This window comes from Sarcophilus harrisii, chromosome 3, assembly GCF_902635505.1.
Source record: "Sarcophilus harrisii chromosome 3, mSarHar1.11, whole genome shotgun sequence".
NCBI classification, from domain to species: domain Eukaryota; kingdom Metazoa; phylum Chordata; class Mammalia; order Dasyuromorphia; family Dasyuridae; genus Sarcophilus; species Sarcophilus harrisii.
In genome coordinates this window covers 593,255,123-593,280,692 of record NC_045428.1, presented here as the reverse complement: position 1 = coordinate 593,280,692, position 25,570 = coordinate 593,255,123, and the positions used below count along the sequence as shown (strand labels likewise).

At 61.3% G+C, this 25,570-nt stretch overlaps 3 protein-coding genes across 5 annotated transcripts; 1 reads left to right on the top strand and 2 right to left on the bottom strand.

Annotated features, from left to right (window-relative positions):
- Positions 1-904: 904 nt before the first annotated feature.
- PPP1R13L (protein phosphatase 1 regulatory subunit 13 like) lies at positions 905-14,801 on the bottom strand. 3 transcript variants are annotated; one of them, XM_031963198.1, is made up of 13 exons: positions 13,305-13,431; positions 9,215-9,294; positions 8,978-9,126; positions 7,025-7,535; positions 6,737-6,838; positions 6,543-6,640; positions 5,923-6,367; positions 4,945-5,429; positions 2,792-2,923; positions 2,581-2,714; positions 2,305-2,471; positions 1,650-1,849; positions 905-1,452 (listed from the first exon to the last, which is right to left on the bottom strand). In XM_031963198.1, exons 2-13 carry the CDS (start codon positions 9,270-9,272, stop codon positions 1,414-1,416), a joined length of 2,520 nt encoding a protein of 839 aa, XP_031819058.1. In that variant the 5' UTR covers positions 9,273-9,294; positions 13,305-13,431; the 3' UTR covers positions 905-1,413. The 3 variants fall into 3 exon arrangements, with proteins under 3 accessions (XP_031819058.1, XP_031819059.1, XP_031819057.1); XM_031963199.1 differs by lacking the exon at positions 13,305-13,431 and adding an exon at positions 10,051-10,171; XM_031963197.1 differs by lacking the exon at positions 13,305-13,431 and adding an exon at positions 14,558-14,801 and having other exon boundaries at positions 906-1,452.
- Positions 14,802-15,026: 225 nt separating this feature from the next.
- Positions 15,027-17,367, top strand: CD3EAP (CD3e molecule associated protein). Its single transcript, XM_031963195.1, is given in 4 exon segments — positions 15,027-15,120; positions 15,214-15,358; positions 16,052-16,261; positions 16,263-17,367. Coding segments are annotated over 4 exon segments (1,416 nt in total). The 5' UTR covers positions 15,027-15,107; the 3' UTR covers positions 17,311-17,367.
- A 41-nt stretch (positions 17,368-17,408) lies between these two features.
- Positions 17,409-24,584, bottom strand: ERCC1 (ERCC excision repair 1, endonuclease non-catalytic subunit). The gene is made up of 10 exons (XM_031963196.1): positions 24,526-24,584; positions 22,720-22,819; positions 21,788-22,231; positions 21,605-21,708; positions 20,140-20,239; positions 18,314-18,390; positions 18,120-18,219; positions 17,954-18,025; positions 17,750-17,818; positions 17,409-17,522 (listed from the first exon to the last, which is right to left on the bottom strand). Coding segments are annotated over exons 1-10 (1,119 nt in total). The 5' UTR covers positions 24,528-24,584; the 3' UTR covers positions 17,409-17,471.
- Positions 24,585-25,570: the final 986 nt, after the last annotated feature.

The following is a 25,570-nucleotide window of genomic DNA, read 5'->3' as shown; positions in this document are numbered from 1 at the left end:
GGGGGAGGAGACGGGCCCGCCCCACTGGGGACAATGGCGAAGCTCATTTGGCTCTTACCGCCCTTTCCTTCCACCTTTTGCCGCCCCCTCCCTCCAGTTCTGGCTCCGCGAGCCAGGACCAAATGGGCCCGGAAAAGGGATTTCTGGGAAGGCAGAGTCAAAACAGAAGCCGCTGGGGCTCTTTTCGGCAGAGGTGCTCTCCGCCAGCCTGGGGAGGGGGCCACTCCCGCACAGGGAGGCCTGAGGGGACCGAGGGGGGACCCCCACAGCATCCGAACCTTTTTTGTTTTTTTCTCATTTTCCCGCTTTTTGGTGGTTTGTGTGTGTGCGGCCTGATAATTGTGGGAATATCTATAAAAGAATCACATTTATCTTTCTCCTATATCTGGGGCAGGGGCTGAGAAAAATCGAGGACGCGGGGTTTGGGGGCGAACGTTGAGCGCTCTCTCTGCGTGTCTCGGAAAATGAAGGCTAAAGGACAGACATGAGGCCATCGTGCGTGGCCGGGTCACGTGGCGAGCGTCGGGGCTGGGACTAGAAGCCGGTTCTCCGGCCTCGGCCGGCGCCGCCCAGGGGAGCCCCGGACCCGGACCCAGCCCCTGCCTCCGCTCCCTGACTTCGGGGGTCTCCCCCCGACACAAGCAGCCGGGTTGGGGCCCGGCTCTGGTTCCCTCCCAGAGGCGCCACCTCCTCTCCCTGGCGGGACCTCGAGGCCCCGAAGGCGGCCCGGGGTTCGCAGGAAGCGCTCCGTGCTGGCTGGGCCCTCCCTGCCTCTGGGAGTCTCTCCCCCCGGCCCCAGGAGCGGCCACGGGCCCGCCCGAGAAACCTCTCCCAGCTCCGTCCCCAAGGCCCCCTGGGCCGGAGGGAGAGCTGGGAGACCAGCGGGAAGGGCCAGCGCACCAGAGGGAGGGAGATGAGGGAGATGGTCCAGATGAACCTCCTGGTTCCATTAGAAAGTAGGTTTATTTTTCCCTTTTAATTACAAACAGCTCGGACAGGGCTTGAGGCACTTGGCTTGGGGGGAAGGAGGGGGCAGGTTCCGGTGCCCCCAGCCCCCGGCTGCTGGTGAGGAGGGGAGCAGAGGACAGCATGGGTCAGAGTTCATCCGAGGCTGGTGCCGTGTGTGCACGGGGGAGGGAACCTTTATTTGGGGGGTCGAGGGGGCTGGGGAAGCCAGGGAGGAGCTGATTGACCTGGCGCAGCCCTGTCATTCCCGCGCTGGTGCTGGTGCTCTGGGCAGGTGGCTGGAGGCTGAGGGGGACGGCGGCCTCGGGGCGGATCTGGGGAGCCCCCTCCCCTCTCAAGGACAGGGTCCAAAGTCGTCCCCCTCCCCAGGCCACCGGCAGGAAGCGGGGAGAAACCCCCCTCGTTCCTGGTCTCAGCGTCGGTTCCTCCTGGCACGGGGTCGGGGTCCTAAACCTTGCCGCGCTGGGGCTTCACTCTGGGGAACAGCTGGAAGACAAAGGCCCGTGAGCCCCCCAGGCCCGTTCTCTGCGGGGAATCCCTCCTCCCCCAAGAAGCTCCCACGCGGCGGCTTGGTGTGATGGGGCCCCCCCTCTGTCTCCCATTGCCCCCCCCCCCCCGGTGCCGCCCCTCCTCCCCCGTAGCGGAACCTCCCCCATAGCGGAACCTCCCCCTGCGCTTCTCACCCCGAAGTAGTTCCTGGGCACGTATCCCTCCTGGCCCCGCAGGGTGGCCCACCACCAGTCCGTCTCCTCGGGGCCGTCCCGGCGCAGGACAGTCACGGGCTCGCCCTCGCGGAAGGAGAGCTCGTCCCCGAACTCGGCGCTGTAGTCCCAGAGCGCGTAGACGGCGCCTCCGTGCAGGTGGCCCATGCTCTGCTCGGCCTCTGTGGCAGAGCCGGAGTCAGGCCCCGGAGGGAGCAGGAAGGCGGGGCCCCAGCCGGCCCCTCCTCCTTTCTCACCTATGTCAGAACCCCGAGGCCCCGCCCCTTCCCTCCCTCACCTGCCAGGCAGGTGGCGCAGTCCGCGTAGCCCTCCCAGAGCCGGGCGGGTACAGGCTCCTCCCTTTCCTCCCTCCGGCAGTACCCCGAGGGCCCGCCCTGCCCTCCCTCACCGCCAGGCAGGTGGCGCAGTCCGCGTAGCCCTCCCAGAGCCGGGCAGGTACAGGCTCCTCCCCCTTTCTCACCTACGTCAGTACCCCGAGGCCCCGCCCCTGCCCTCCCTCACCTGCCAGGCAGGTGGCGCAGTCCGCGTAGCCCTCCCAGAGCCGGGCAGGTACAGGCTCCTCCCCCTTTCTCACCTACGTCAGTACCCCCGAGGCCCCGCCCCTGCCCTCCCTCACCTGCCAGGTAGGTGGCGCAGTCCGCGTAGCCCTCCCGGTAAGGGTCGCACTTCTCGATGGCCATGGCGCCGTCGCTCAGAGTCGTGGCGAAGATGGCGGCCCCGTGCTGCACCAGGGCCGTGCAGATGGCCGTGTCGTTGCAGGAGGCCGCGCAGTGTAAGGGCGTCCTGCGCGGGGCAGGGGCGTGACCGCGGGGCCGGGGCCCCCAGAGCCCCCCGCACCCCCTTGTCCTAACGCCCCCTCCCCTCCCCCCGCGGAGACCCCGCCCCGTCTCACCAGCCGTGGCTGTCCGGCGAGTTCACGTTGGCGCCGGTGCCAATGAGGAAGTCCACGATGGCGTAGTTGGCGCCGCAGATGGCGTTGTGCAAGGCCGTGATGCCCTCCTCGTTGGGCTGGCTGGGGTCATTCATCTGCGGGCAGGGGGAACAGGGTCAGCCCGGGCGGAGCCCCAGGGCCCAGCGGCCCCCGTCCGCCCGCCGCCCCTCACCTCCTTCACCGCCTGCTGCACCACGTCCAGCTCTCCGGTCAGGGCCGCGTCCAGCAGCAACACCAGGGGGTTCAGGCGGGCCCGGCGGGCCTTGCGCGGGGAGCCCCCCTTCCGAAGCACCGAGCGCATCTCCTGGGGGCAAAGGAAGCGGCGTCAGAAGCAGCCGCGGCCTCCGGCACCGCTGGGACGAAAGCCCCCTGCCCCCTGGGCCTGCCCCTTTCCTCTCTCTGGGGCCGGGGACTACAGCCGGGCAGCCGGTAAGGGCCCTTCTGGCTCGGAGAGCCCAAGGTCCTGGGAGCCTGCAGCGCTAAGGGTCGCGACACCCCCCAGCGGGAGGATGGTTCTAGGTCCTAGCTGGCCAAGGTTGTAGGGCGGTCCTGAGAGGCTGAGATGTTCCCAAGAATCCATGGGGGAAAGGAGCCGGAGGGCCAGCGTTCTGGGAGGATTCCGTGACTCCAAGAGTCAGCGGCGGCTCTAAGGCCCCACGGCTTGTAGAGCCTGTTTCCAAAAGCCTCAGGTGTGATTCATTCTATGAGAATAATTCTGAGTAAGTCTAAGAGTCTATGATGGTTTCAAGAATCAGGAGAATCAGGATTCTGTGGTTCTACACATTAGGACAGTTCTAAGCTCCTGTGGTCCCGAGAATCCATGGCTGTAAAGAGCCAGAGTGCCCAAATTCTACGTCAGCGATGGCTCTAAGGTTCCTCTATGCTTCCAGAAGCCTCAGATGTAATTAATTCCACCTGGTTCCCCAAGTCTTTCCCGACTCCAGCATTCGAAGATCATTCTGATGATGTTCGATTCTAAGAGTTTATGATACTTCTAAGCTTCTGGGTTCTAAGTTCTAGACACCACGACAGTTCTGATATTCATTTGTTCTCAATTCTATTGACCCAAATGCTACAGCTGTGCTAACATTCTGGGATATCTTTAAGTTCTTATGGTTCTAGATTCTGCCAGGGCTTCAAAAAGCTTTTCTTACTCTAACAATCTACTGGATCGGGGTTCTATTTAATGGGCCAGAACTCTGGAGAAGTTCTTACGACAAGGTGTTAACCCAGAGGAACTGCTCAGACAGTGGTTGTCTAGTTTAGCATGTGCTGTTCTCTAGTTCAGTACAGTTCTTAGGACCTGATATAGTTCTACAAGATTCACGCCTACGATGACATAATTATAATAGAACATATAAGAGCCAACAAGGACTGGAGAAGAGACATTGGCTCCATCTCCCACCACCGTGGTGGCTGGCCTGTCCTCCCGCTTCCCCCACTGAGACCAAGGCCCGTCTGAAGGGCCACCAGAAAGCTGGCCGGGCCCCAGGCAAGGAGACAATAAAGAACTTTATCCCTGGCCATTCTCCTGGTGATTAATCTGCTGAACCGAAGGCTGGTCCAGAGACCTCCAGAAAGCTCGCCAGAACATACATTCTATAGTTCTAGATTCCACGATACTTCTAAGAGTTTATGAAAGCTCTGAAAATGTCCCATGACCGAGTTTCTTCAGTAGGACTATGAAAGTTCTATGGTTTTATGGTTCTTGTGTCTATGTTTCCCATGTTCTAGATTCTGTTGTCATTCTAAAGTGCTAGGATAGTTCTAAGAATCTATTGGATCTGGGAGTCTATGGTTCTAGAATCTGTAAGGAGTCGAAAAAGTCTTCGATAGTTTTAGATTTTAGGTTAGCTCTAAGATTCTGTGATTATTCTAACACCCTTTTAGCTTTCAGAACCTACGGCTCAAGATTCTGCAGTTCCAGGCACTCTGGCAATTTTGAGGCTCAGCGGTAGTTCTAAGAGTCCACAACGGTGCTGTAGCACAGAGATCCAGTGATAATTCTGAGACTACCGAAGGCTCCAAATCCAAGGTCCTAGACTCTAGCATTGTCTTAAAGTTATATTATGGCTCTAAGAACCTAGGATTCTATGGTTCTAGATTCCACAGTTCTAGAGTGTGTTTTGTGGCTCCGAGACTTCTGGTTCTAGATGCCCATGGCAGCCCTGTGGGTCTGTGGTTCTTGGATGCTATGCTGGCTCTAAGATGTCTTATGTTCCACGATGGTTCTAAGATTCTGTGGTTCAGAACAAAGACAACAAGAGCAGGGGCTTGACTGGGGGGAAGGAGGAAGGAGGGGGATGGAAGCTCTCCATTACTCACTGTGCTCTGGGGGGGCGGGGGGTCAGGTAGGCTCGGGGCCAGGGTGGGAGCCGGGGGGGCTGGGGCAGGGGGACCCGCCCTTGCATCAGAGCCCTCGGTGATGGAAGGCAGCTCAGGTTCGGGCCCGCTGGGCCCGCCACCGCCATCGCGGGGAGGCCCGCCGCCGCCACTGCCGCCGTGCCGGTGGAACAGGCGGTTGATGATTTGCTGGTATTGTTTCTTGTGCGTGGGGGGCAGGACGGGGCCAGGGCTCTGCTCCATAGAGCCTCGGCGTTTCAGGGGCCGGGGTATCTCTGCCAGCACGCGGGCCACCTCCTCCAGCTCGGGCACCGTCTGCGCCTCCGGGGGCAGCGCCGGCTGTAGCCGCGTGGGACTCAGCGGCCGAGGCACGGCCCCCTCCTCGGTCTCCACGACCTCCAGTGCCGGGGCCAGCAGCCCCTCCAGCTCTGGCTCTGGCTCAGGCTCTTCAGGGGGTTTTGGGGGACCTAGGAAGAGAGCAGAAGAGCAGCAGTCATGACGGGACACCCCCTTGCTCATTCCCAGTCCTGACTTTATAGCACCCCGTAATCCTGTGGTTCCCCGAGTCCCTTCTCCTTGCCCTGGCTCCTGCCCAAGTGCTGAGACCAACCTGCCCGAGAGCTTGGGTGTCTGTGCCCAATCTGAGCCCCCTCCGTCCCCACCCCCGGCCCCTCTGTGCTCCCACCCCGGCCCCTCTGCGCCGGAGACACGCTTGCATTTGGAGCTTGAAAAACGGAGATTTGGGAGAATAGAGAAAAGCTTCCTGTGCCTCATGAATGGGGCAAAGTGGGGGGGGAGCGGGGATACAATTTCACCTCCCTCGAAAGAGGGGCCCGGAGGTGACTCTGGTCACTTGGCAGATAATGGCCCCTTTCACTCAGAACTTTAAACCAGAGGAGAAGGAGGGAAGCGCTATGTCTTCTCCTCCCTGCCCTCCGGGAACCCCGATTTCCCACTCACCTTCGCCTCCCAGAGGCCGGGCAGGTGATACAAGCTGAGCAGCTGGAGACTGGGCTGGGCTCTGTGGGGCTGGGCCTGGGCTCTGAGAGCCTAGGAGTGGGCTCGGTGGGGCTGGGCCTGGGACCTGGGGGCTCAGCTTGGGGAGGGGAGCCCGTGTGATGATGGGCGAGCCTGGAGGCCCGGCTTTGGCTGCCCCATACTCCCAGAAGGCATTCTGCAACTTGAATATCATGGAGAGGGGGATGGGGCGCTGGCGGGGGGCCCCGCGAGCCTGGGGGGTGGTCGGGGGCATGGCGATGCGGCTGGCCGGCTGCCAGCTTCGAGGAAGGGTGCCAGGGACCCCTGAGCCCAAAGAGCGACGATATCCCCCGACATCTGTCCGCCGGTCACTGGCCAGGGGAGAGACTTTGTAATTCCGGGGCAGAGTGGAGCTGGTGAGACCGTCCTGAAAGGGGGGAGGGGGGCAGAGAGACAAGGCGATGACTTCCCACTTCTCATGCTCGATTCTCCTCTCCTCATTTGTACAATGAGACCCCTAAGGACCTTTCCCACCCCAATGTGCCTGGGTCTTGGGCTCTTTATGGACAGGAAGCCTCGGCCTAGAAACTCGGCCCCCTCACCTTGCCTGGACCACCCAAGCCGTCTAAACTGCTCTCCCGCCAGGGTAACAGCTGCAAGGACGGGGAGGACGGACGAAGGCCCCCAAAGACGTCCAGACCTGTGGGGGAGGAATGAGGATTACAGACCGAACAGAGGAGGGGGCCCCCACCGCCGCCGAGCACTTTTCTTGCTCCCGCTCCCCGGCCCAGCTCACGATCATAGCTGGAGCTCTGCGACGATGGCTTCTTCTCATAGGCCACGTCCAGATCTGATTCGTTCCAGCTCTTAGGGGGACGCCGGCGGAGGGTCAGGTCATCTGCAGGGGGCAGAGGAGTTTGATCGTGTCCTGCAAGATTCTACGCCCTCCCTACAATGCTCCGTCCGTCCTTCTTTAGGAGTCCTCCCCAGGGCCGGGCTCCTCCTTGCACCATAACCACCCAAGGCACCTGTGCCTGCCTTACAGCCCCTCCCAAGCAACCACCTGCCTCTTTCAGTCTCTCACCTTGTGCCCGGAGTGGTGCAAAAGCACTGCCCCCAACACCTGGGGGAGGACTCCCAAACAGAGAGGAGCCCTCAAAAGTGGCAGGAAGGCCCAAGCGGGGCGAAGGTCCTCGGTGGTCAGGGAAGAAAGCCTGAGAGCTGTCCCCCCGAGGGGAGCCAGCCCGTCCCCCTGTGATGAAGTCATATTGTGGAGGGGGCCCCGTGGGACGGAGGGGGCCAGAGCCAGGCCGAGGGGACGGAGCCCGGCCCAGTGAGCTAACCACAGCTTCATAGCTCATAGTTTTGGGCCGCGGGGAGGGGGCCCGTTCCAGTGGTGAGTATGACTCTGGAGACAGGTAGAGAGGGGTGCGGGGGGAGGCTGGGCGCCCTTTGGGGGACAGGGGGCTATATGGGAGCAAGACAGGGGAGTTCTCTGAGCGGACATAGGTAGCATCCCCACTGTCTGCCACCTTCCGGGGCGAAGAGGTACGGCTAAAATGGTCAGGAGTGGGACTGGAGCTGTATCTGGTCATCTGGAGGGAAGGAAGGAGGAGAAATACCCAGTCAGGGGGAGGAAGTATGAGGGGGTTCAGGAGGAAGGGATCAGAGACTTGGGGGAAGGTGGACCCAAAGAAAGGAAACTGAAGGACTATAGGAAGAACATATTCTGTAATCTATTATTAAATAGCTGCTTAGTGGATTCAGAAAAGGAAGGCTGCTGGGCTTCCTCAAGCCAGATGAACCTTTTTGTTTCCAAGTACAGGATTACTAGACTGGTATATTGGGAGGAGGGGGGAACTAGAAACATAAGCAGACCGAGCATCTGACAGTGTCTCCTGCCATCCTTGTGGCACAGACGAGAGAGGTGAGGGCTTGATCCCACCAAGCTGGGGGCAGAGGCGGGGCCACTTCCATGGCCAGCCTCTAAAAGGAGTCATTCCCAACAACTCAGAAGGAAGGCATCCCCAGCGAGTGCCCCCCTTGTTTCACACTCGGTGACTTGAAGAAGGACAAAGATGTTTGTTGAACTTAACAGTTGACAAAAAGCTGGGAATTCCAGATAAAACGTTGGGCGACAGAGTCGAGAGCAAAAGCCTCTTGTCTGGCTCTAGCGAAGGGTCAAATCTGATTAGCATCTGGATAAATGTCAATTCCTGGTACTCGGGTAAAGAAGGAATATGGCAAGTACGAGAAGGGGAAGGTGTGGTTGGCCCGGAGCTTAAAATAGCACCGGGAGATGCGTAAACCAGCCAGAGGGAGTCATCATTTAATCAGTACTTGCCAGTGCCAGGCTTGGGTTTTTAATGGACTTGTTAATATGGGTCAACCGAGTCCCACGGCAGCCCCCAAGCCAAATGGACCATAGGCTAGAGCAGGAGAGGCAGAGCATCTCCAGGGCCGAACTCTGCCCTAACTGGTAGCCCAGTGGATAGAGCTCTGGGTCTCGAGTGAGGAAAGCCCGAGTTCAAATCCAGCCTTGGACACTTCCGAGCCGGGTGGTCCCAGGCCAGCCACTTAATCCCGTCAGTCTGAGTTTTCCTCAACTGAGCCCGGGAGGAAGATTAGAAAGTACTCCAGTATCTTTGCTAGGAAAACCCCAAAGGGGCTCATGGGCAGTCCCAGGGATGGAAACAGCTCCACAGCAGAGTTCCGACTGGCCCCCAGCGTGAGGACTGTGTGCCACTGGGGGCGTTTTGTGAAAAGCAGGGATAAAGCCCCATGGAGGGCAACCAGAAGGCTGAAGGGGGACAAGGTGGGCTTCTGGAGCTGGAGACTGGGAGAGGGGGAGGCTGGGGAGAGGGAAGGAAGGGGAGAGGAGGAGGCTGGGAGAGGGGGGCTGGGGAGAGGGGAGGCTGGGGACAGGGCGAGGCTGGGGGAGGGGGAGCCTGGGGAGAAGGGAGGCTGGGGACAGGGGGAGGGTGTTTGGGTCCTCCCTGGGGGAAGGGGAGGAAATGAGGCAGCGGGAGGGGCTCACCCTGGCCGGAGCGCTGGCCTGTGGGGGAGGGGTGGCGGGGGCCGGCGAGTCGGACCAAAGCGACTCCAGCTGCTTGGTCAGCTCGTCCACCTTGGCCGCCGCGGTGTCCAGCTCCATCTGCTTCAGGTCGATGTGCTTCATGGCCAAGGCTGTGGGGAGAGCGGGAGTGAGGCTCCAGGGAGCCCCGCCCCCGTCCGGAGCAGCCCCGCCCCCCCTCCCCCCGGAGCCCTCCCTCACATTGGAAGTTCAAGTCCAGAAGCTCCCGCGCGGCGCTCTCGAAGGCCTCGCTGTCCATGGTGCCCGGGCCGGGGGCGCGCCTGCGGGAAGGAGAAAGGCTGCTGAGCCCCCGCGGGGGAGGGGCTCCAGGGGCCGGGAAGCAGGACCTCGGAGCGCACCGGGCGAGGAGCGGATAATGGCCGGGGCCCTCCCCCTCCCTCCGCCCCCGCCCCCGCCCCCGGGGCTCGCGGGGTCATTATGAGCCTCAGTTCACTGAGGAGGAGTCGGGTCCGTCCCACCACGGAGTCTCTTAGCGGGGGCCCGCGGAGGCCGCCCAGGCTCAGGGAGTCCGACGTCAGGGACTAGAGTCGGACCCAAAGTCTCGAGCTTTGGGTGGGAGGAGGAGGGGGGCGAGGAGGCCAGATCTCGGCCTCTAGGAGCGGCTCCAGGCTGACTTTGAGCCGCGGAGACCGGCCCGGTGGCCCAGCGGAGCTTCTCCGCGGGAGGGAGGAGGTCTAAGCCAGCTGGGCGGGGGGCTAAGTCTCCGGGGCTTCAGGGAGAATAGGATTTAGGAGGACTGAGTGGGCGGCGGGGGGAAGGTGCGGAGAATGCTGGGCGGAGGCAAGGGCGTAGTGGCTGGAAAGGAGAACCGGTCCGGCTAAGGCAGCCCCTCGGGTCAGCCGGCCCCGCCCCCCTGCAGGCGGGGGCAGGGCCGGGACAGGAGGGGTCTTCCTGCGGCCCCCGCAGCCGCCTCGGGGAGGAGCCACCACCTCGGAGCTTCGGAAACCCGGCTGGGGCGGAGGGGGCCCCACCCTGGCCGCGGGAGGGAGGGGCGGGACTCCGGGCAGGCGGTCAACCTGTTCTGATCTTCCTGGCAGACGGGAGGGAGCGTGAGAAAAGACGCTCTGAGGTGTGAGCCAAGGAACTCCCTCCCCACGCTCTCTCCCCCGTGGGCAAGCGCGCTCTCTCCTTCGCTCTGTGGGGCGGGTGCCTCCGTCTCGCGGCCCTTCTAGCTCCGGCATTCTGCCATCCGGGGCCGAGACTCGAACCCCCCAAGTTCTCCTGCCAGCCCCGGGGCTGTTTGAGGGGCAGACAGCAAAGGGAGCGGAGAGCCGAGTACCGGAACCCAGCATCTGGCCCGGCTCTGCCCGCTCCGGCTCCCCGCCTTTTCCGGCGGGGCTGGGGGGCTAGAGGAGGGCAGAGCGGCCCTCTCCTCCCACACGGCGTCCCGGTGGATGGGAGAGGGCGGCACTGTGGGCTTGGAAGGGGATGGGATCCAGCCAGCCTCCCACCCGCCCAGCCGGTGAGCTCAGGCCTCTGGTATGCGGCAGGCCAGTCCCAGCAAGTCCTTTTCCTCCCCCAGGGAAGAGCAGGTGAGGCGGGGGAGGCGCCCAGCCAGGTCCTGTCCTCCCTGGATTGCACCCTGCCACCCTCCCCGCCAGATCAGACACAACTCACTCCCAAATGCTCCCCGTCATCAGCCTCCTTGCTCCAGATGTCAGGGGGGGACTCGGAAGGGGCACCCAAAGTAACTTGCTCTAGCTTTGGGAGCAAGGGGCAGGCTCCTTTCCCCTCCCTAAAACCTTCTGTTTTAGCCCTGGCTCTACCCCAAACTGGCTCCATAACCTTGAGAAGGACCCTTTCTATAAGCCCGAGTTCCTCCCTCTGGAAAAGACGGACTGATCCGGTGGTCTTGAAGGTTCCAGGACTAATAGTTTATGTTCCCAGTTCCCTCTTGCCTTTCAGACTTTGTGTGTTACCATTGTGATTCACAGCTCCTTCTAGCTGGAACACATTCTATCCTCCTGTGTTCAAATTCCCAGCTGGGATATGTTCTAACTCCTTTCCAGATAGGACATGTTCTAAGATCCTGTGTTCTAAACTCTGTTCCAGTTCCATATCTGTGTCATAAACTTCTTTCCAGCTGGAGCACGTTCTAACTTCCTTACGACTAGAACATGTTCTAACATCCTGTGTTCTAAGCTGCCTTCCAGCTGGGGCATGTTCTAACACCCTGCGTTCTAAACCCTCAACGAGGATATGTTCCAACACCTTTCCAACAAGGGCATGTTCTAACAGCCACTAATACCAAACTCCCAGTTGGGGCATGTTCTGAATCCCCCACACAGTTGTTCTAATGACCGATATTTTAAGCTTCCAGCTGAGACATGTTCTATGTTCTCTCCTAAGTTCAAAAGTCCCTTTCAGCTTGGACGTATGCTAATGGGAGGGGTTCTAACTTCTTTCCAACGGGGACACGTTCTAATACCCAGTGTACTAAGCTTACTTCCAGAAGGGACTTGCTCTAAAATATGTTTTTTAAGTCTCCTTCCAGCAGGGACATGTTCTAACATATGCTGCACTAAGCTCCCTTCCGGAGAAAATGGTCTAACATTCTATGTTCTAAGCTGCCAACTTGCTTATTCTTGATCCAAAGGCCTTTTGGGTCTAACATTTTATTTCAGGTGGTTCCTTTCAGCTCTGATATTTTGGCTTAAAAAAAAAATTCTCTGAACTGTTCCTTTCCCTAGACCTCAGTTCTTTTAGCCCTTTTCCAAGAGGAAAACTTTGAGGAGAGTGGGGTGCCTAGAACCCCAAGTTGTTCAATGGGTCACAGAGTAAAAGAGAGAGAGTCACACAAGGTGAGGGAGAGAAAGGGACTAAACTCAAAGCAAACTGTTATGGTGTCATGGGTTGGGAAGGGACTGGAGAAAGGGACTCTAGTCTTGAAGAGCCTCCAACATGAGCACTAGACAGGGTCTTGCCTCCCCTCCCCATTTCCAAATCTGTGCTCACAACTACCCAAGCTGGGGCGGGGTGGTGGGGAAGAGAGAGATCACAGCAAGGGAAGGAAAACTCCGGGTTCACAACTTTTTCCTTGGGGGTCCCAGTTTTCCCCCATCCCAGTCCCAACTTGGCTTAGGTGACCTCCAACCCCCATAATTCAGAAGAGTCATCTAAGGGAAGCCAATGGCCCTGACTGGCTCCTTCCTAGAGCCTGCTCTGGGATCCACCACTGGTTCCCACTGGACTGGGACAAGCCGCAGAGGGGGGAGGCCTGGGTCCTACACAGCTCAGCAAGGACAGAGCCTTCCAGAATGCTTCCAGAATTAGATGCTGACCTCTTATCTTTCCCTGGTGCTGCCTTAGAGGCTGGAGGATGGGAGGATTGGGGGACTGAGAGACAAATGGCAGGTTTTGACCCTGGACACCGTGAGGGATGTCTCCAGATTAGCTAAGCCCAGGGGACCCCAGGAATTAGAAGAACTAGCTACCCCCACCCAACACTCCATGTTCCTGCCTCCAGGAAACACAATGTAGATGTCAAGAGTCAGGGACCCATCCCTCCTGGAGCCTCAGTTTCCCCCTCTGTAAAGTAGCAAGGTTATACTAAATGATCTCTAGCCCTGGCATTCTATGTGCTGCCGGCCTGTGTCCCCACCTGAAACCCCCTATTCCTAACTTGCCCTTTGGAGAATCTATTTTTAGCTCTTAATCTTCTTCTGGGTCTCAGTTTCCTAAACTGTAAAATGAGGCCTAGGTCTAGGCGACCCTTAAGCTTCCTCAGCCCCAAATCTTATTATCGGCAGAGCTGCCAAGCACTGATTTCTCCGGTTTCCCCCTCCCCTGCCCTCCCTTCCAACAAACTTGAGCCAGAGAATGGGGGAAAGCTCGTGAAAGCTTATGCTGGCCTTAGGAGAAGGGGATTAGGGGGGAAAGTCTGAGAGCCTCCTCTGAGGCCGGGGTGGGGAAAGCCTAGCAGTGGGACACCCGGAGCTCCCTCCCCTCCCTTCCCCCACCAGCGTTCTTCCCCCAAATCCTCTTTCTGGCTAGGTTCGGTCGTTTCGTGCCCACCAGGGGGCCCTTGGAAAAGTCGAGGAGGACCGGACGGATGGCTTTCTCTGGAGGGTCTGCCCTCCCTTTCCTGAAGCCCCAGACCCCTCCCTCCTCAGACCCCCCCCCCCCCGCCAATCTGGGGAGTGACCTCATTTTCTACCCCCCCCCCATTCCACCAGGTGCCCCGGGCTACTTTTAGCAGCCCCCCCTCCCCGCCCACCCCTCACTGGAGAACCAGCGGAGGGGTCCCAGGCGTCCGGCCCGGCCGACTCACTGCGCCTTCAACCGGGGCTGCCTCTGAGTCTCCCGGGCGGATCCGGGCAGGTCCCGGGGCTTCCTGGCGCCGGGGAACAGGTTTTACAGTTCAGTGTGACACAGGTTGGAGGGAGAGGGAGGGAGAGAAGGCGGGCGGAGGAGGAGAGAAGTTTGAGGGGGCGGAGATGGGGGGGGTCCTGCTGCGATGCATCTTGGGACTTGTAGTCCCCCAAGGGTCCAGTCTCGTCCCCCGCCCCGCTGGCTTTCGGCCCGAAGACCCTAGCGCTTTCCCCACTTTTCCCTCCGTCCTTCGCAGCGATCGGAGTTGGAACCCAAAGGACGCCGGAATCTGGCTAAGGACGGGGGCCCATTACTAGCCGGGCGACTTCTCTGGGGGAGGATTTCCGAAGCCCCAAATTGAGGGGGGGGGGGGGGGGGGGGGGGAGACTCGGGTCCTGCTACCGATTAAGAAGGAGACTCCCACCCGGACCGCAGCTTCCGAGGCTAGAACAAGGGGCTCGGGAGGACCTCTCCAGGCCCGGAACTTTGGGGAGTGGCCCGAGGCTGGGGCGGGGAAAACCGGCATCCCCGAGACTACAAAGGCCGGGATCCCCCGCGCAGGGCGCCCAGCTCGGGGTGACCTGGGGGTTGTAGTCGGGTCCAAAGTGAGCCCGCCCAGGAACGCAGGAATTTCAGAGCTCTGGGAGATGGCGGAGGGAGAGGCGCAGGAAGCCGCCCCGTCGGGCCGCCCGCTGCGCGGGGCTTGGGCAGATCGCTCCGGAGACGGGAGGCGGCCGTCCCCGGGTCCCACAGGGAGGCAGGGAGACGGAGGCTGGCGCACCGGCCAGGAATGCCGCCCGAGCCGTCCATCTGTCCGCCTCTCGAGGCCCCAAGGAGGAAACCCCCCGTGGGCGAGAGGACAAGGTTTCCCTCCTACGGCCCTGCCCGCCCCTCCCCAAACCTGGCATCCCAGCTCCCAGCCCGGGCCCCGCCCCTTCGGGCTGCGCTTCCTCCCCTCCAGGGGGGCAGCCCCCCACTTCCACCCCAGGGTACCCCCCCTCCCTCTCCGAGGCTTCACGCCGCCGCCCCATGGCCCCCGACCCACCACCTCTCTGGCCGAGCCCAGACTCCACGTCCGAACGGTAGCGACGCTTGGACATCCTGGAGCCCAAGCCCAGCCCAGCCGGTCCTGGGTGCCCGGGTCCCACTGAGGGTCCCACTCAGCCCGGGCAGCCCAGGCTCCGGATTCGAATCCCGCCCCCTGACACTTACCGAGTCCCTCCTCCTGAAGGTGAGTCGGTTTCCTCGCCCGAGAGAAGAGAAGGGGCCCAGACGGTAAAGGTTCCGAGGCTCTAGGACACGGAGACCCCCACTCCCCGCTGCGCCTGCCCGGCGCCCGGCATCGCTAGCTGCTCCGGGCTGGGAGCCCCGACGTCCGGCCTCCCCCAGGCGGGCTCGGGAGCGCGAGGGACTCTGGACCGAGGGAATGCAAGAAGCACCAGGCGGGCGCTGCCCGACCCCGGCCCGGTTTAGACCCCGAGCCGGCAGGGATAGTTTGCCGGCTCGCCCCTCCCTTTCCTTTTTAAAACCCTTTCCGACCTGCAGACCCCTTTTCCCACCGCCCCGCAGCGTGGGACGGCCGGGGCCCGGGAGGGGCCGCGATAAAGGGGGAGCCGGGACGCGGAACGGCCTTTTCCTGCTCGCCCCTGCCCGGGCGAATGGACTGCCTGCCTGGAGCCACGCCCCCGGCCCACGTGGGCTCGGCGCGCGTTCCGGGACCCAGGCAGAGCTCAGCGGCGGCGTTCCCGGAGCTGCTGCGACCATGTCGGCCTCGGGGAGGGGGCGGAGGGGGCGGGGACGGAGGGGGGGGGGGGAGGCGGGGGGAGGGGGCACCGAGGGCGTGCTGCTCACCCCCCGTCTGCCGCCAGACGTCCGGAGCCGGCTCTGCCCCGACGACTTCTGCCCGGCCACGCCGCCCGCCGAGCCGCCGCCGCGCCTGGCCCTGGACGCCCTGCGGAAGCCCGGCACCGAGCTGTGGCTCATCCGGACGCCCGCGGACTTCAGCCCGGCCAGGTGAGAGAGGCTGCGGCCGCCCGCGCCCTCGTGGCCCCCCCCTCCCCCGCCCGATAGCGCCCCGGGGTCCCAGCCCTGGCCCCGCGGCCCCCTTCTCCCCTCCCCCCTCCCCCGCCCACGCTGAGGATAGTGCCCAGGGGTCCGAGCCCCCCTGGGCCCCCTTCTCCCTCCCCGCCCAACTGAGGATAGTGCCCCGGGGTCCCAGCCCTGGCCCCGCACCCCTTTTCCACCCCTTCGGGGTCAGTGGTCCCGTTCGGTCCGAGGCCCTGCTGGGAGCTAGGGTCTTTCGTCCATTCAGTCAGTAAGCATTTATTAAGCACCTACTGTGTGCCAGAAGGGCACCTCGGTGCCACCCCGGAGCGCACAGAGACCTGGGCCTGGAGTCCGGAGGAGCTGGATGGGCCAGTGGCTTCCTCTTGTCTGCCTCGGGAGGAGAGAATGGCCGGCCATTCGGGCATCTCTGCCACACGAGGGGGGACTTGAACCCCCCGAGCCGCCCCGTCCGGCCTGGGACAAAAGGGCCCAAGCCAGCCCTGCCCTGTGGGCGCTCGCGCTCAGGTGCTGACCGGGACTGCCCAGCTGCAGCGGGGTCACCCCAGACTGGCGTTAGTTCCTAGGGATTCTTGGTCCCATGCCCCTCCCCCCCAATCCCATGGGGTTCCCCAGCCCCATTCGAGTTTTCCCCCCCCACAGCCTCAACGGATGCAAGGTGCCTCTCGTGGGCTTCCAGACCGTGAAGAGCCATCGGAACGAGGCCGGCGTCCGTCAGCGCTACCACGTCCTGAGCAACAGCGGCACCTGCCCCGAGACCCTGCTGGCCCCCTCATCGTCGGCAGACGGCCAGCTGGTCCCGGCCCCCGCCCTGCAGGGCATCCTGAGTGTCATAGAAGTGCCCCGCGCCAAGGTCCGGCCAGGCCCTCCATGCCATCCCCACCAGCCCCCCGCCGCAGATCCCTCCCGGCCTGCGGCCCCGCTTCCAGGCCTTTGGGGGCCAGTCGCCCCTGCTGGGGCTCCCGGCTCAGGCAGCGGAGGCCAGGTCTCCCCGGAAAAGGAAGAAGCCTGAATCGGCGGCTCTGACACCCAGTCCTGGGGAGGCTCTACCCGGACAGGGGGCGCTGAACTCTGCTCCAGGGCAGGAGATGCCGGAGCCGACAGAGCAAGTACCAATCCAAGAAGATGTGGCAACCCCACTCCCCCTCAAGAAGAAGAAGAAGAAAAAGAAGAAGGAGCTGGAGGGAGAGATGCTGGAGCCGGTGGGAGGAGAGCCAGAGCTGGCAGAAGCATCAGTGCCGGCGGGAGGGATGCTGGAGCCGGCAGGAGGGGCACTGGAGCTGGCAGGAGGAGCACCGGAGCCAGTGGGAGGGGTGCCAGAGCCAGCGGGAGGGGTGTCAGAGCTCGAGGGCAGAATGATGGAGCCCCAACAGGAGGTTATTCTTTCACCCCCTAAGAAAAAGAAGAGCAAGAAGAAACAAGAGCTAGGAGAGATGATGGAGCTGGGGGAGAGGGCCCCGGTGTTGGGGGTCCAAAGTGACGTGTCGGGGGTTCAAAGTGACCTTCAAGAGGAGAAAGCCCCATCCTCGGCCAAAAAGAAGAGCCGGAAGAGACAGGAGGCGGGAGGAGAGATGCTCACGCCTGAGCAGACCATGGGGCTGGAGGAGATGGTGGACCCACCTCCCGCCAAGAGGAAGAAAGAAGAAGCAGAAGAGATTCTGGAGGGGGCAGAGATGGTCGAGTCCCTCGGGGAGGACGAGCCTTCACATACCAAGAAAAAGAAGAAGAAGCGGAGGAAGGAGGCGGAGGGGGAAGCCCCCGAGCCACCACAGGAGATGGGGTCCCTGGCAGAGGTCCCTGAGCCCATCATCCCGAGCCCCAGCCAGGGGGTGGAGGAGAAGAAGAAGAAAAAGAAGAAGAAGAAGTTGCATCAGAAGGAGCTGGAGGCGGGGCAGGTCTAGGCAGATGGACCAGCGGCCTTGCTCCTGCCATGGTCAGGACCCCACTCCCCTCCCCCCGTGGCGCTCTTGGCCCAGCCCTGGCAGGGACGGAGACGGGCTGCGGTGTCTGTGCTTTATTGGCAGCCCTCCTGGGACCCTCCCACCCAGCAGACCCGGCGTCTTCAGGGCTCCTTCAGGAAGGGCTGGTGTAGGACTTCAAAGAGCCTGCGGGCCTGGAGAAGAAATTCACAGTTGGGCCTCCACCATTAAAAGGAGGTTCTGGCCCAGCTGGGTCCAGCTGTTTGTTTTTCCTCCCCTCCCCTCCCCTCCCCAGCTGTTCCCAGGGTGGGAGCCCGCACCCAGACCTGGCTCTGCCGCTGACCCTTCCTCTGTCAGGTGAGGGGATGGGACCAGGAAGGGGATTCTGGGGTTCTCTCTGGGGCCGTCCCTCCTCCCTCACCTTCTGAGGCCCAAAGCCAGGACACAGGGCTAAGTCATCTTGAGAGGCGGCTGCCAGCTGCTCCAGGGACTGTGGAGGGAAGCCAGAAATGGGGGCTGGTCCATCTAGGCAAGGTGACCCAGCCAAGGGGGGTTCTAGGAGCCGGGGAAGGCCGGACTGAAGGGTAAGGGGGGACCCGGGCCCACAACGCAGCGGGAGCCTCACCCCAAAGGTGGCCAGCAGCGTCTGGCTGTCCGTCTTGTTCACTGACTTCACCGTGGTCAGACACTCAGTGACCTGGGTGGGGGAGGGGGGAAGAGTTTGGTGAGCTGGGCCGTGGTGGCCTTGGGCCAGGGCAGGAGGAGGAGGAAGATGGGGGGGGCATTGATACCCTTGACACAAAGTCTTGCTCCAGCTTTTCCTTCAGTAGGTCAGCCGGCTTCTGCTCGTAGGACTTGTAAGTCTCCAGGTACCGCCCGGCTTCTTCTGGGCTGGGGAGAGCAGAAGGAAGGTGGGGAGTCCGGCCTTTGCTCTGTTGCCCCCCCCCCCCCATTGCTCCTCTGCTGCTGTTCCCCCAAACCTCACCTCCAGGCCAGAATCAGGGTGCAGTCAGCCAGGATGCACATCTTGGCCAGCTCCTTCAGGGCGCGCTGAGGGTCCTTCTGTGGGAGCCAAGGTGAGAGGCTTAGGACAACAGACCGCCAGGCAGAGGAGATTAGCGTGGGAAATGTCCGGGGAAACGGGGAGTCGAGGAACAGGAAGGCCAGGGCTGGAACAGACCTTAGAACAGGGAAGGCCGGGCTGGGAGGGTCTTAGAACAGGGGATGTCACAGACTGAGAATGGGGAAGGTCAGGGGCTTTAGAATCATAAATTTCCTTTTTAAAAAAATTTTTAAAAAATTATTTTCCCCATATGTGGCTAAGGTACTAATTCGTGGCCAGTGGATAAAGAGGATCAGGGAAGATTAAAAAGTAGACAGTTTTTGTTACAGGTTTTGAATGAACAAAACCAGAGCAGCTAAAATTTAAAAAAAAAAAGGAGGGGGTACAGCTAGTTAGTGTGGTGGATGGAGCCCCAACCCTGAAGTCAGGAGAACCCAAGTTCAAATCTGGCCTCAGACACTTAACACTTCCTGGCTGTGTGACCGTGGGCAAGTCACTGAACCCCAATTGCCTTAACAACAACAACAAAAAAGTAAGTAATCAGGGATTGGCAATTTCTACAGCAATTTTCTCCAGTAAAGATCCCATTTTTAAGATATACAAAGGATTTAAAATTAGAAGAAAAAACTGTTTCCATCAACAGATGGTCAAAAGCCATAAATGGGTAATTCTTGGGGCAGAAATCTAAGCTGTGAAGAAAAAAGGTCCCAAATCACTATTTACTGCTCATAGAACTTGTGGGTCCTTTTAAAATTCAAAGTAGAGCAACTCTGGTTCCATCTCAGACCATTCAGATTACCAAAGTTAATGGAAAAAGAAAATGACAATGCCGAGGGGGGCGGTAACTAAGTCTGTGGAGCTGTGACCTGATAAGGCCGGCCTTCATCCCTGGACCCAAAGGTGACTAAACATGCCCTTTGCCCGATGACGCCACCTGGGATCTACAGCTAAAGAGCTCAAAGGGAAGTCATGGATGGAAAAGCACAGCAGCTCTTTCTGAACTGGGAGCAGAAGAGATTCCATCTATTGGGCAACAGTTGGACGCACTGGTCCATGAACCCGTTCTGCCTTGTTAAGAAATGAGCATTTCAGAAGCCCAGGAAAGTCTGTCTATATGAAGTAGGGCAGAAATGAACATACCCAGGAGAATAAAAACAGCCGAGAACAAAATGCCCTAAGGGCTGCTCCACTTTTCGTTTGTTTTTTTTGCTGAGGCAGTTGGGGTTCAGTGACTTGCCCAGCATCATACTGGAAGCAGGAAGTGTCTGAGGCCAGATTTGAATCCTGGGCCTCCCGACTCCAGGGTCAGTGCTCCCTCCACTGCACCATCCCGCTGCCCCTCTGCTTTTTTAAAGACTTGGGAAGGATAGATTCAATGGTCAGTCGCCATTTCAGAGAACTGATAGTAAACCGAACAGAGAAGTGCCGGACTCGGGGCAGAACGAGCCGCTGTTTTGGACGTGGTCAGGGGAGATGGTTTCCCGGCCGTGCACCCTTTTTGTAATGAGAAAATAGATTTGTAATTGAAAACAAAAAGGTGTTCTCTGTGTGTGTTCATGTGCGTATACGTGTGTTTGTGTGTGCACATCTGCTCGTCAGAGCTGAGACCCCAGAATGGTCCAGAAGGCCCCTTAGGACAGGAAGTGCCTCCCATGGGAGGGTTCAGAAGAGAGCCCAGCAGCTGGGGGGCCGTGGATGGAAGGGTCTGTCCGGGATCGGGGAGGGGGCTGTGGGATGGGACTCCTTACCACGTCTACTTGGAGCAGGAGTACCCGCAGGGCGTAGTTCTTCCCCAGCCCCTGCAGACGGTCATGGATGTAATTGGGGTGCAGGTTGTGGTAGCGCAGGCTGTGGAGAGAACCTGGGACATGAAGTTTGGGTACTGCCTAAAGACCCAGTCCTTGCCCCCACATTTTCCCCACGAAGTTGCCTGGAGAAGGGGAAATGGGATGGGACTTGGGGTGGCCTTAGGGGTGACTTCAGGCAGGCTCCCTCCCCTTCTCTGGGTCTCAGTTTCCTCATCTGGAGGAGGGGCTCAGACCAGACCCCCCCCCCCTTCCTCGGGAGAACCCTGAGTTTCGAGCTGCAGGAGGCCTCTGGGTGTGTTATTTTGTGATTCTCACGGGGCTGGTTCTGGGAGCCACAATGGGACAGAAGCCTGGATGACACCTTGGGTTCACATCTAAGAAGTCGAGCATTTAGAGCCCCTCGTGACAGATGAGAAACGAGGCTTGAAAGGTCAGACACTTAGTGAGGGTAGAGACAATTTAGTCGAGGTCGCGCCCAGCTCCCCGTGACCCCATTCGGGGAAGGCTTTGCCATCTCCTCCAGCTCCCCTTACTGATGAGGAAACTGAGGCAGACTGGGTGAAGCGATGGCCCGGGACTGTCGGAGGCCATGTTTGGCCTCGGGTCCTCCTGGCACGCTACCCACTGTGCTACCCGTTGGGGCCCAGTGACGGTGGCTCTCCTGCTCTATGGCTGTCCCCTACATCCCTTTAACCCTGGGTCTCCAGACCCATCTCCCATCACGCCACCCCCGTGACACCGAGAACTCAGGCCGGCTGTTCAGGGAGACGGATTTCCAAGAAGTGTCCGTTCCCCCCACGTGAATGGTGACCTCCATCCACCAGCACAATTGTGACCTTTCTGTGGTGAGGAGATGGTCAGATTCCCGTGGTCAAAAACCGGGTCCCCTTGTGGTCAGCTAAGTCATGATCCGGAACTACTTGACCCTGGGATGATGGACCCACGGTCCATCCCTGGGCCTGCCCTACAGGCCTTTCCAGCCGAGCAGTAGCTGTCTGCTGCTCCAGCCTCTGGGGTCCCAAGGAGCTCCCCTACCAAGGTCAAGGGGTGGGGCTGGGCCCAACAGAGCCTCCACCCCTTCTGTGGGGGGAGCTGAAAGGAAGGGGATGCCAAGGGTGGAGGGATTGATCAATCTCTGAGCATGTGTCACGCCCTCCGAGGTTCAGGCACTATGTGACAGGAACACAAAGAGAGGGAACAAAATCCCTGCTCTCGAGGAGGGACCAGGGCCCCTCCCTAGATTCTTCCTGGTCCCCTGGAATGCCCACACCCTGGCCGGCAGGGCCTGGACCTCCTGCTCCCCTCTTCCAGCCCAAATCTGCCTCTCGGTGACTTTCTCAGAGCTAGCGTTCCTCTGAGACGAGATGTGCAAGTTGGCCGCAGGAGTCACTGGGTCGGGGCTCACCTGAGGAAGAGGGCACAGGTGCTCTGGCCCATAACGTAGTCGGGGACAATTTCTCCAAATTCCCAAGGCACGTTCCTTATGAATTTCAAGACAGGATTTCCCCTCTGCCAAGAAGTGGGAGGTGAGGAGAGAGCTTTGGTCCCCCCCCCCACTCCCTGCTGTTCTGGGGATACCCCGTCTCACCTGTCGGGGGCTCACAGTGATGCTGCTGCTCTTGGTGGGAGCTTTTGGCCCCTGAGGGCCCTGGTTGGCAGTGTCTCCTGCAGGCAGTCCCAGGTTGGGAGCAGCCTCGGGTCGGGCCCCTTGGAGAGCAGCTTCTGCCTGGGCCTTTTGGGCAGCAGCTTCTGCCCCGACTTTTTGGGGAGCAGCCTCAGGCCGGGCCCCTTGGAGAGCAGCTTCTGCCTGGGCTTTTTGGGCAGCAGCTTCTGCCCCGACTTTTTGGGGAGCAGCCTCAGGCCGGGCCCCTTGGGGACCAGCTTCTGCCCGGGCCCCTTGGGGAGCAGCCTCAGGCCGGGTCCCTCTAGAACAGAGCCCGGCTGTTGTATAGTCAGCATAGGTTGGGGGTGCCTCACGGACAGAGGTGGCGGATGGAGGGGCGCTGCGGCTGGACTTGAATAAGGACTTCACCTGAGGATGGGGGAGGAGGAAAGCAGGGTTCTGTACCCAAGGCAAGCTGATTTTGTGTCTGAGGGCTTAATAAATGTTGACTGACTGTGAAGCTGATAGTAAACCCCAGGTCCCGAGGGTTCCAGGAGTCAGGAAGAGGAAAGGCGCTCAGCCCGGGCCCATCCCCTACGCCCCCTCCCCAGCCAAGCACCCCCAGTGACAGGGCCCTTTGGAAAGGTTTTCCTTCCCTGCGGAGCCCCCTCTGCCCACCTCCTGCTCCCAGTTCTGTCCTCAGGGTCCCAGCAGGAGGCCAACCTCCCTTTCTCTGCCGGCATCACAAGCACCCTTCTTTTGACAGAGGGTGAAACTGAGGTACAGGGGGAAAGGCCTGGGCCAAGGCCTACAAGGCCTAGGGACTGAGCTGGGGCTGGGACCCACTCGCCAGCCCCCCCAGTGCCTTGCCCAGGGGCCCCACCTTGGGTCTCCTCCCGCTGCCCTTCCCCAGCTACCTCCAGGGGCGGAGCCTCCTCCAGGGGAATGGTGAACCTCTTTCTCCTGGGGGGCTGGGCGGCCTCCGGCTCCTCCTCGCTGGCCATCTCTGTTCCTGGCCTGGAACAGACAGAAGGCGATAGCTGGCGTTCCGATCATTCCCGGGTCCTGATAACGTCCCTGGAAGCTCCCGGCATTCCACATCCCCGGCTCTGCCATTTCCCACACCTAGAGCTCCAGGCAGCCGTCCCCGCCCCCCTGTCCTGGCTGCCCCGCAGTGCCCCGCGTTCCCAGCACCGTGTCCCTGCCACCCTCCGGACAGTCCCGATAACACTGAGTAAGCACCCACTTTGTGCCAGGCATTGTGCTAAGCCCTTGGGACCCCAGAGCAAAGGCCAGGCCCTGCCCTTGAAGAGCAGCTCGTGGCGGAGAGACATGGAAATCTCTGGGGAGAACAGCAATACCCCCCACAGAGAAGGCCTCTGGAAGGGCTTCCTGTAGGAGGGGGGATTTTAGGGGGATCTGGAAGGAAGCCGGAGGCAGAGGTGGGTGTTGTTTTCAGAACAAAGGAGGCTGGTGTCCTTGGATCAAAGGGGATGTGGGAGGAGGGCAGGCTGAGAGATCTGAAAAGTAGCAGGTAGACCCCTGCCCCCAGCTGCTGTTAGTCACCCAGGGGCGAGGCGACGGGGCCGTGTCAGAGCAGAGATGCTACAAGGGTGACATCAACAGCCCTGGGGGAGAGAGGAGGAGGAGCAGCGCAGGAGGACTCTGGGAGCCCCAGACCCTGGGAAGGAGCAGTCAGAAAGGGGATGGGGAGGAGGGGGGGGGGGGGATGCCGTGGTCGGTTTGGGACACGTCCGGCATAAGCCGTCCAGGGGACATCCAGTTCAACATATCTCCAAGGCAGTTGGAGATGGGGCTAGAAGGCCCTGAGAAGTCAGGCCTGGAGAGAATCTACGAAAGCTGAGGACAGCACCCAGGGAGATACTGGGAGGGAGGAAAAAAAGGCCAGTCGTTTTGGGACAGAGGGAAGGGGGGAAACAGAGGGGCTGAAACAAGAAGGGGCGAGGGAGGGGCGGGGGCTTGGGGATCAGGGGGGGGTGGCAGGGGGGATCGCCCCGGGAGGGAAGGAGGGATGAGGGTAAAGGAGAAATGGAAGTATTTTTTAAAGAAACGGGGGCAGGACCCAGGAGGGGGATGGATGGCAAGGAGGGGTTTTTAACCGAAGAGGACAGAAAACGGAGGGTTTGGGGAAAAGGGGGCCCCCCTTGAACAAGGGGCGCGGGGGGGCCGGGGGTGGGGGGTCGTTTCTTTTTAAAATCCATCAGGGGAAGGGGAGGGGGGTATGCTGGGCCTTTAAAAGGGGAAAGAAAAACAAAAGGTGGGGGGGGGGCAAAAAAAAAAGAAACGCGGCGGGCGGTGGGGTGGGCCCGGAGGATGGGGTCGCCAGCGGGGAGGCCGGCGGGTTGGGGCGAATTTGTGTGGGACGCCATGGGCAGGACCTTCCTCTGGCAGCCCGATAGTACCTTCTGGGGCGCCCGCCCCGGGACCCCCCAAGTCCCCCCCGCCCCTGGGGCCCCCCAAGTCCCGCCCGCCCCGGGGCCCCGGAGCCCCCCAAGTCCCCCCCGCTCTCGGGGCCCCGGAGCCCCCCAAGTCCCGCCCGCCCCGGGACCCCGGAGCCCCCCAAGTCCCGCCCGTCCCCGGCTCGGACAGGAGCCTCTCCACGTGCCCCATCGCTCCCCAGTCCCGGGGTTCCACTGGCCCCGCCTCCTCGCTTAACTCCGCCCCAAACTCGCCAGAACTTCCCTCCCCCTCCTAGTTCTTACATCCTACAAGCCCCGCCTCCTTTCTTATCTCCGCTCCCAGCGCCAGACCTCCCCGCCCCCTCTCTTGAACCAATGTTCCACAAGTCCCGCCCCCTAGATTGCCCCGCCCTTCCTCCTCACGCTCCGCCCAACCGCCAGGGGCTTACCTCCCGCCCAATTCCGCGTGCGGTCTCCGGGCGACCCTGTGATTGATCGGCAGGACAGCCAATCCCTGGTGCACGATGGCCTCCCCAGGAGCCGCGTGGTTTCCACTGCCACCCCCCAGACTTGGCCCTCTGATCCCAGCTCGGGCTCTGGGACGGCCGTGCCCTGCGGAATGTCTGTCGCGGGGGGAAAGAGGAAAGCCTATTTTCGGCTAGAGAGGCCCTCCTAGGCTTCGGGCAGCGGCACTTCCGGCTTTTCCGTCCTCCGAAAGGAACCATCGAGACGTGCCACTCTGGCCCTGCGCTCTATGGCCTTGGAGGACTGGGGGGGGGCGTGGGGAGGGAGCGTCTCCGGTGTCAGTTTCTAGGTGTGTTATTCCTGAGCCTGCGCTCACTGCACAAATGCTGGGGACCGTGATTAGCGTTATCAGGCTCGAGGGGGGGGGGGGGGGGGGGGCGGCGGGGGGGCGGGGGGCCGGAGGGGGGAGGTTCAGCCATCCCCACGCAGTCTCTACCCCTCGGTAGCTGTAACGTCGGACACTTTCTGTAGGAGGAAAGCGAGGTCCGTCCGCCAGGGCCCCGAGAGAAGGGGACGCCCAGAGAACGGAGACGGTGGGGGTCTCCAGAAGCGGGGGGGGGGGGGGGAGGGGGGGGGGGGGGGGGGGGTTTACGCGGAACCGGGAAAACGGCCCGTCTCACCCTGAAGCTCCCGGACGGGCCCGAGGCGTTGCGGCCGCTCCAGGGGCCCGTCTGCCCCCGACGCCCCACTGCCCCCCAGCCCCCCGCGGCTCCAGGAAGGCTCCGGGCCCCGCTTGGCGGAGGCGGCCCTGGCGGCCGGCGGGTCTCACGTCCGTCGGTGAGCCCCGAGCGCTGGAACGCGCCGCAGAACAGTCTCCCGGCGG

Excerpts from the sequence above, each read along its gene's own strand:
- PPP1R13L (XM_031963197.1), bottom strand. The coding sequence starts at position 9,272 with ATGGACAGCGAGGCCTTCGAGAGCGCCGCGCGGGAGCTTCTGGACTTG. Across the intron at positions 6,839-7,024 it reads TGCACCACTCCGGGCACAAG|ATGACCTGACCCTCCGCCGG; the intron begins GTGAGAGACTGA and ends TGCCCCCTGCAG. Across the intron at positions 6,641-6,736 it reads GCAGAGCTCCAGCTATGATC|GTCTGGACGTCTTTGGGGGC; the intron begins GTGAGCTGGGCC and ends CCTCCCCCACAG.
- ERCC1 (XM_031963196.1), bottom strand. Across the intron at positions 20,240-21,604 it reads ACCTGTGCCCTCTTCCTCAG|CCTGCGCTACCACAACCTGC; the intron begins GTGAGCCCCGAC and ends TTCTCTCCACAG. Across the intron at positions 17,819-17,953 it reads CGCTGCTGGCCACCTTTGGG|TCCCTGGAGCAGCTGGCAGC; the intron begins GTGAGGCTCCCG and ends TTCCCTCCACAG.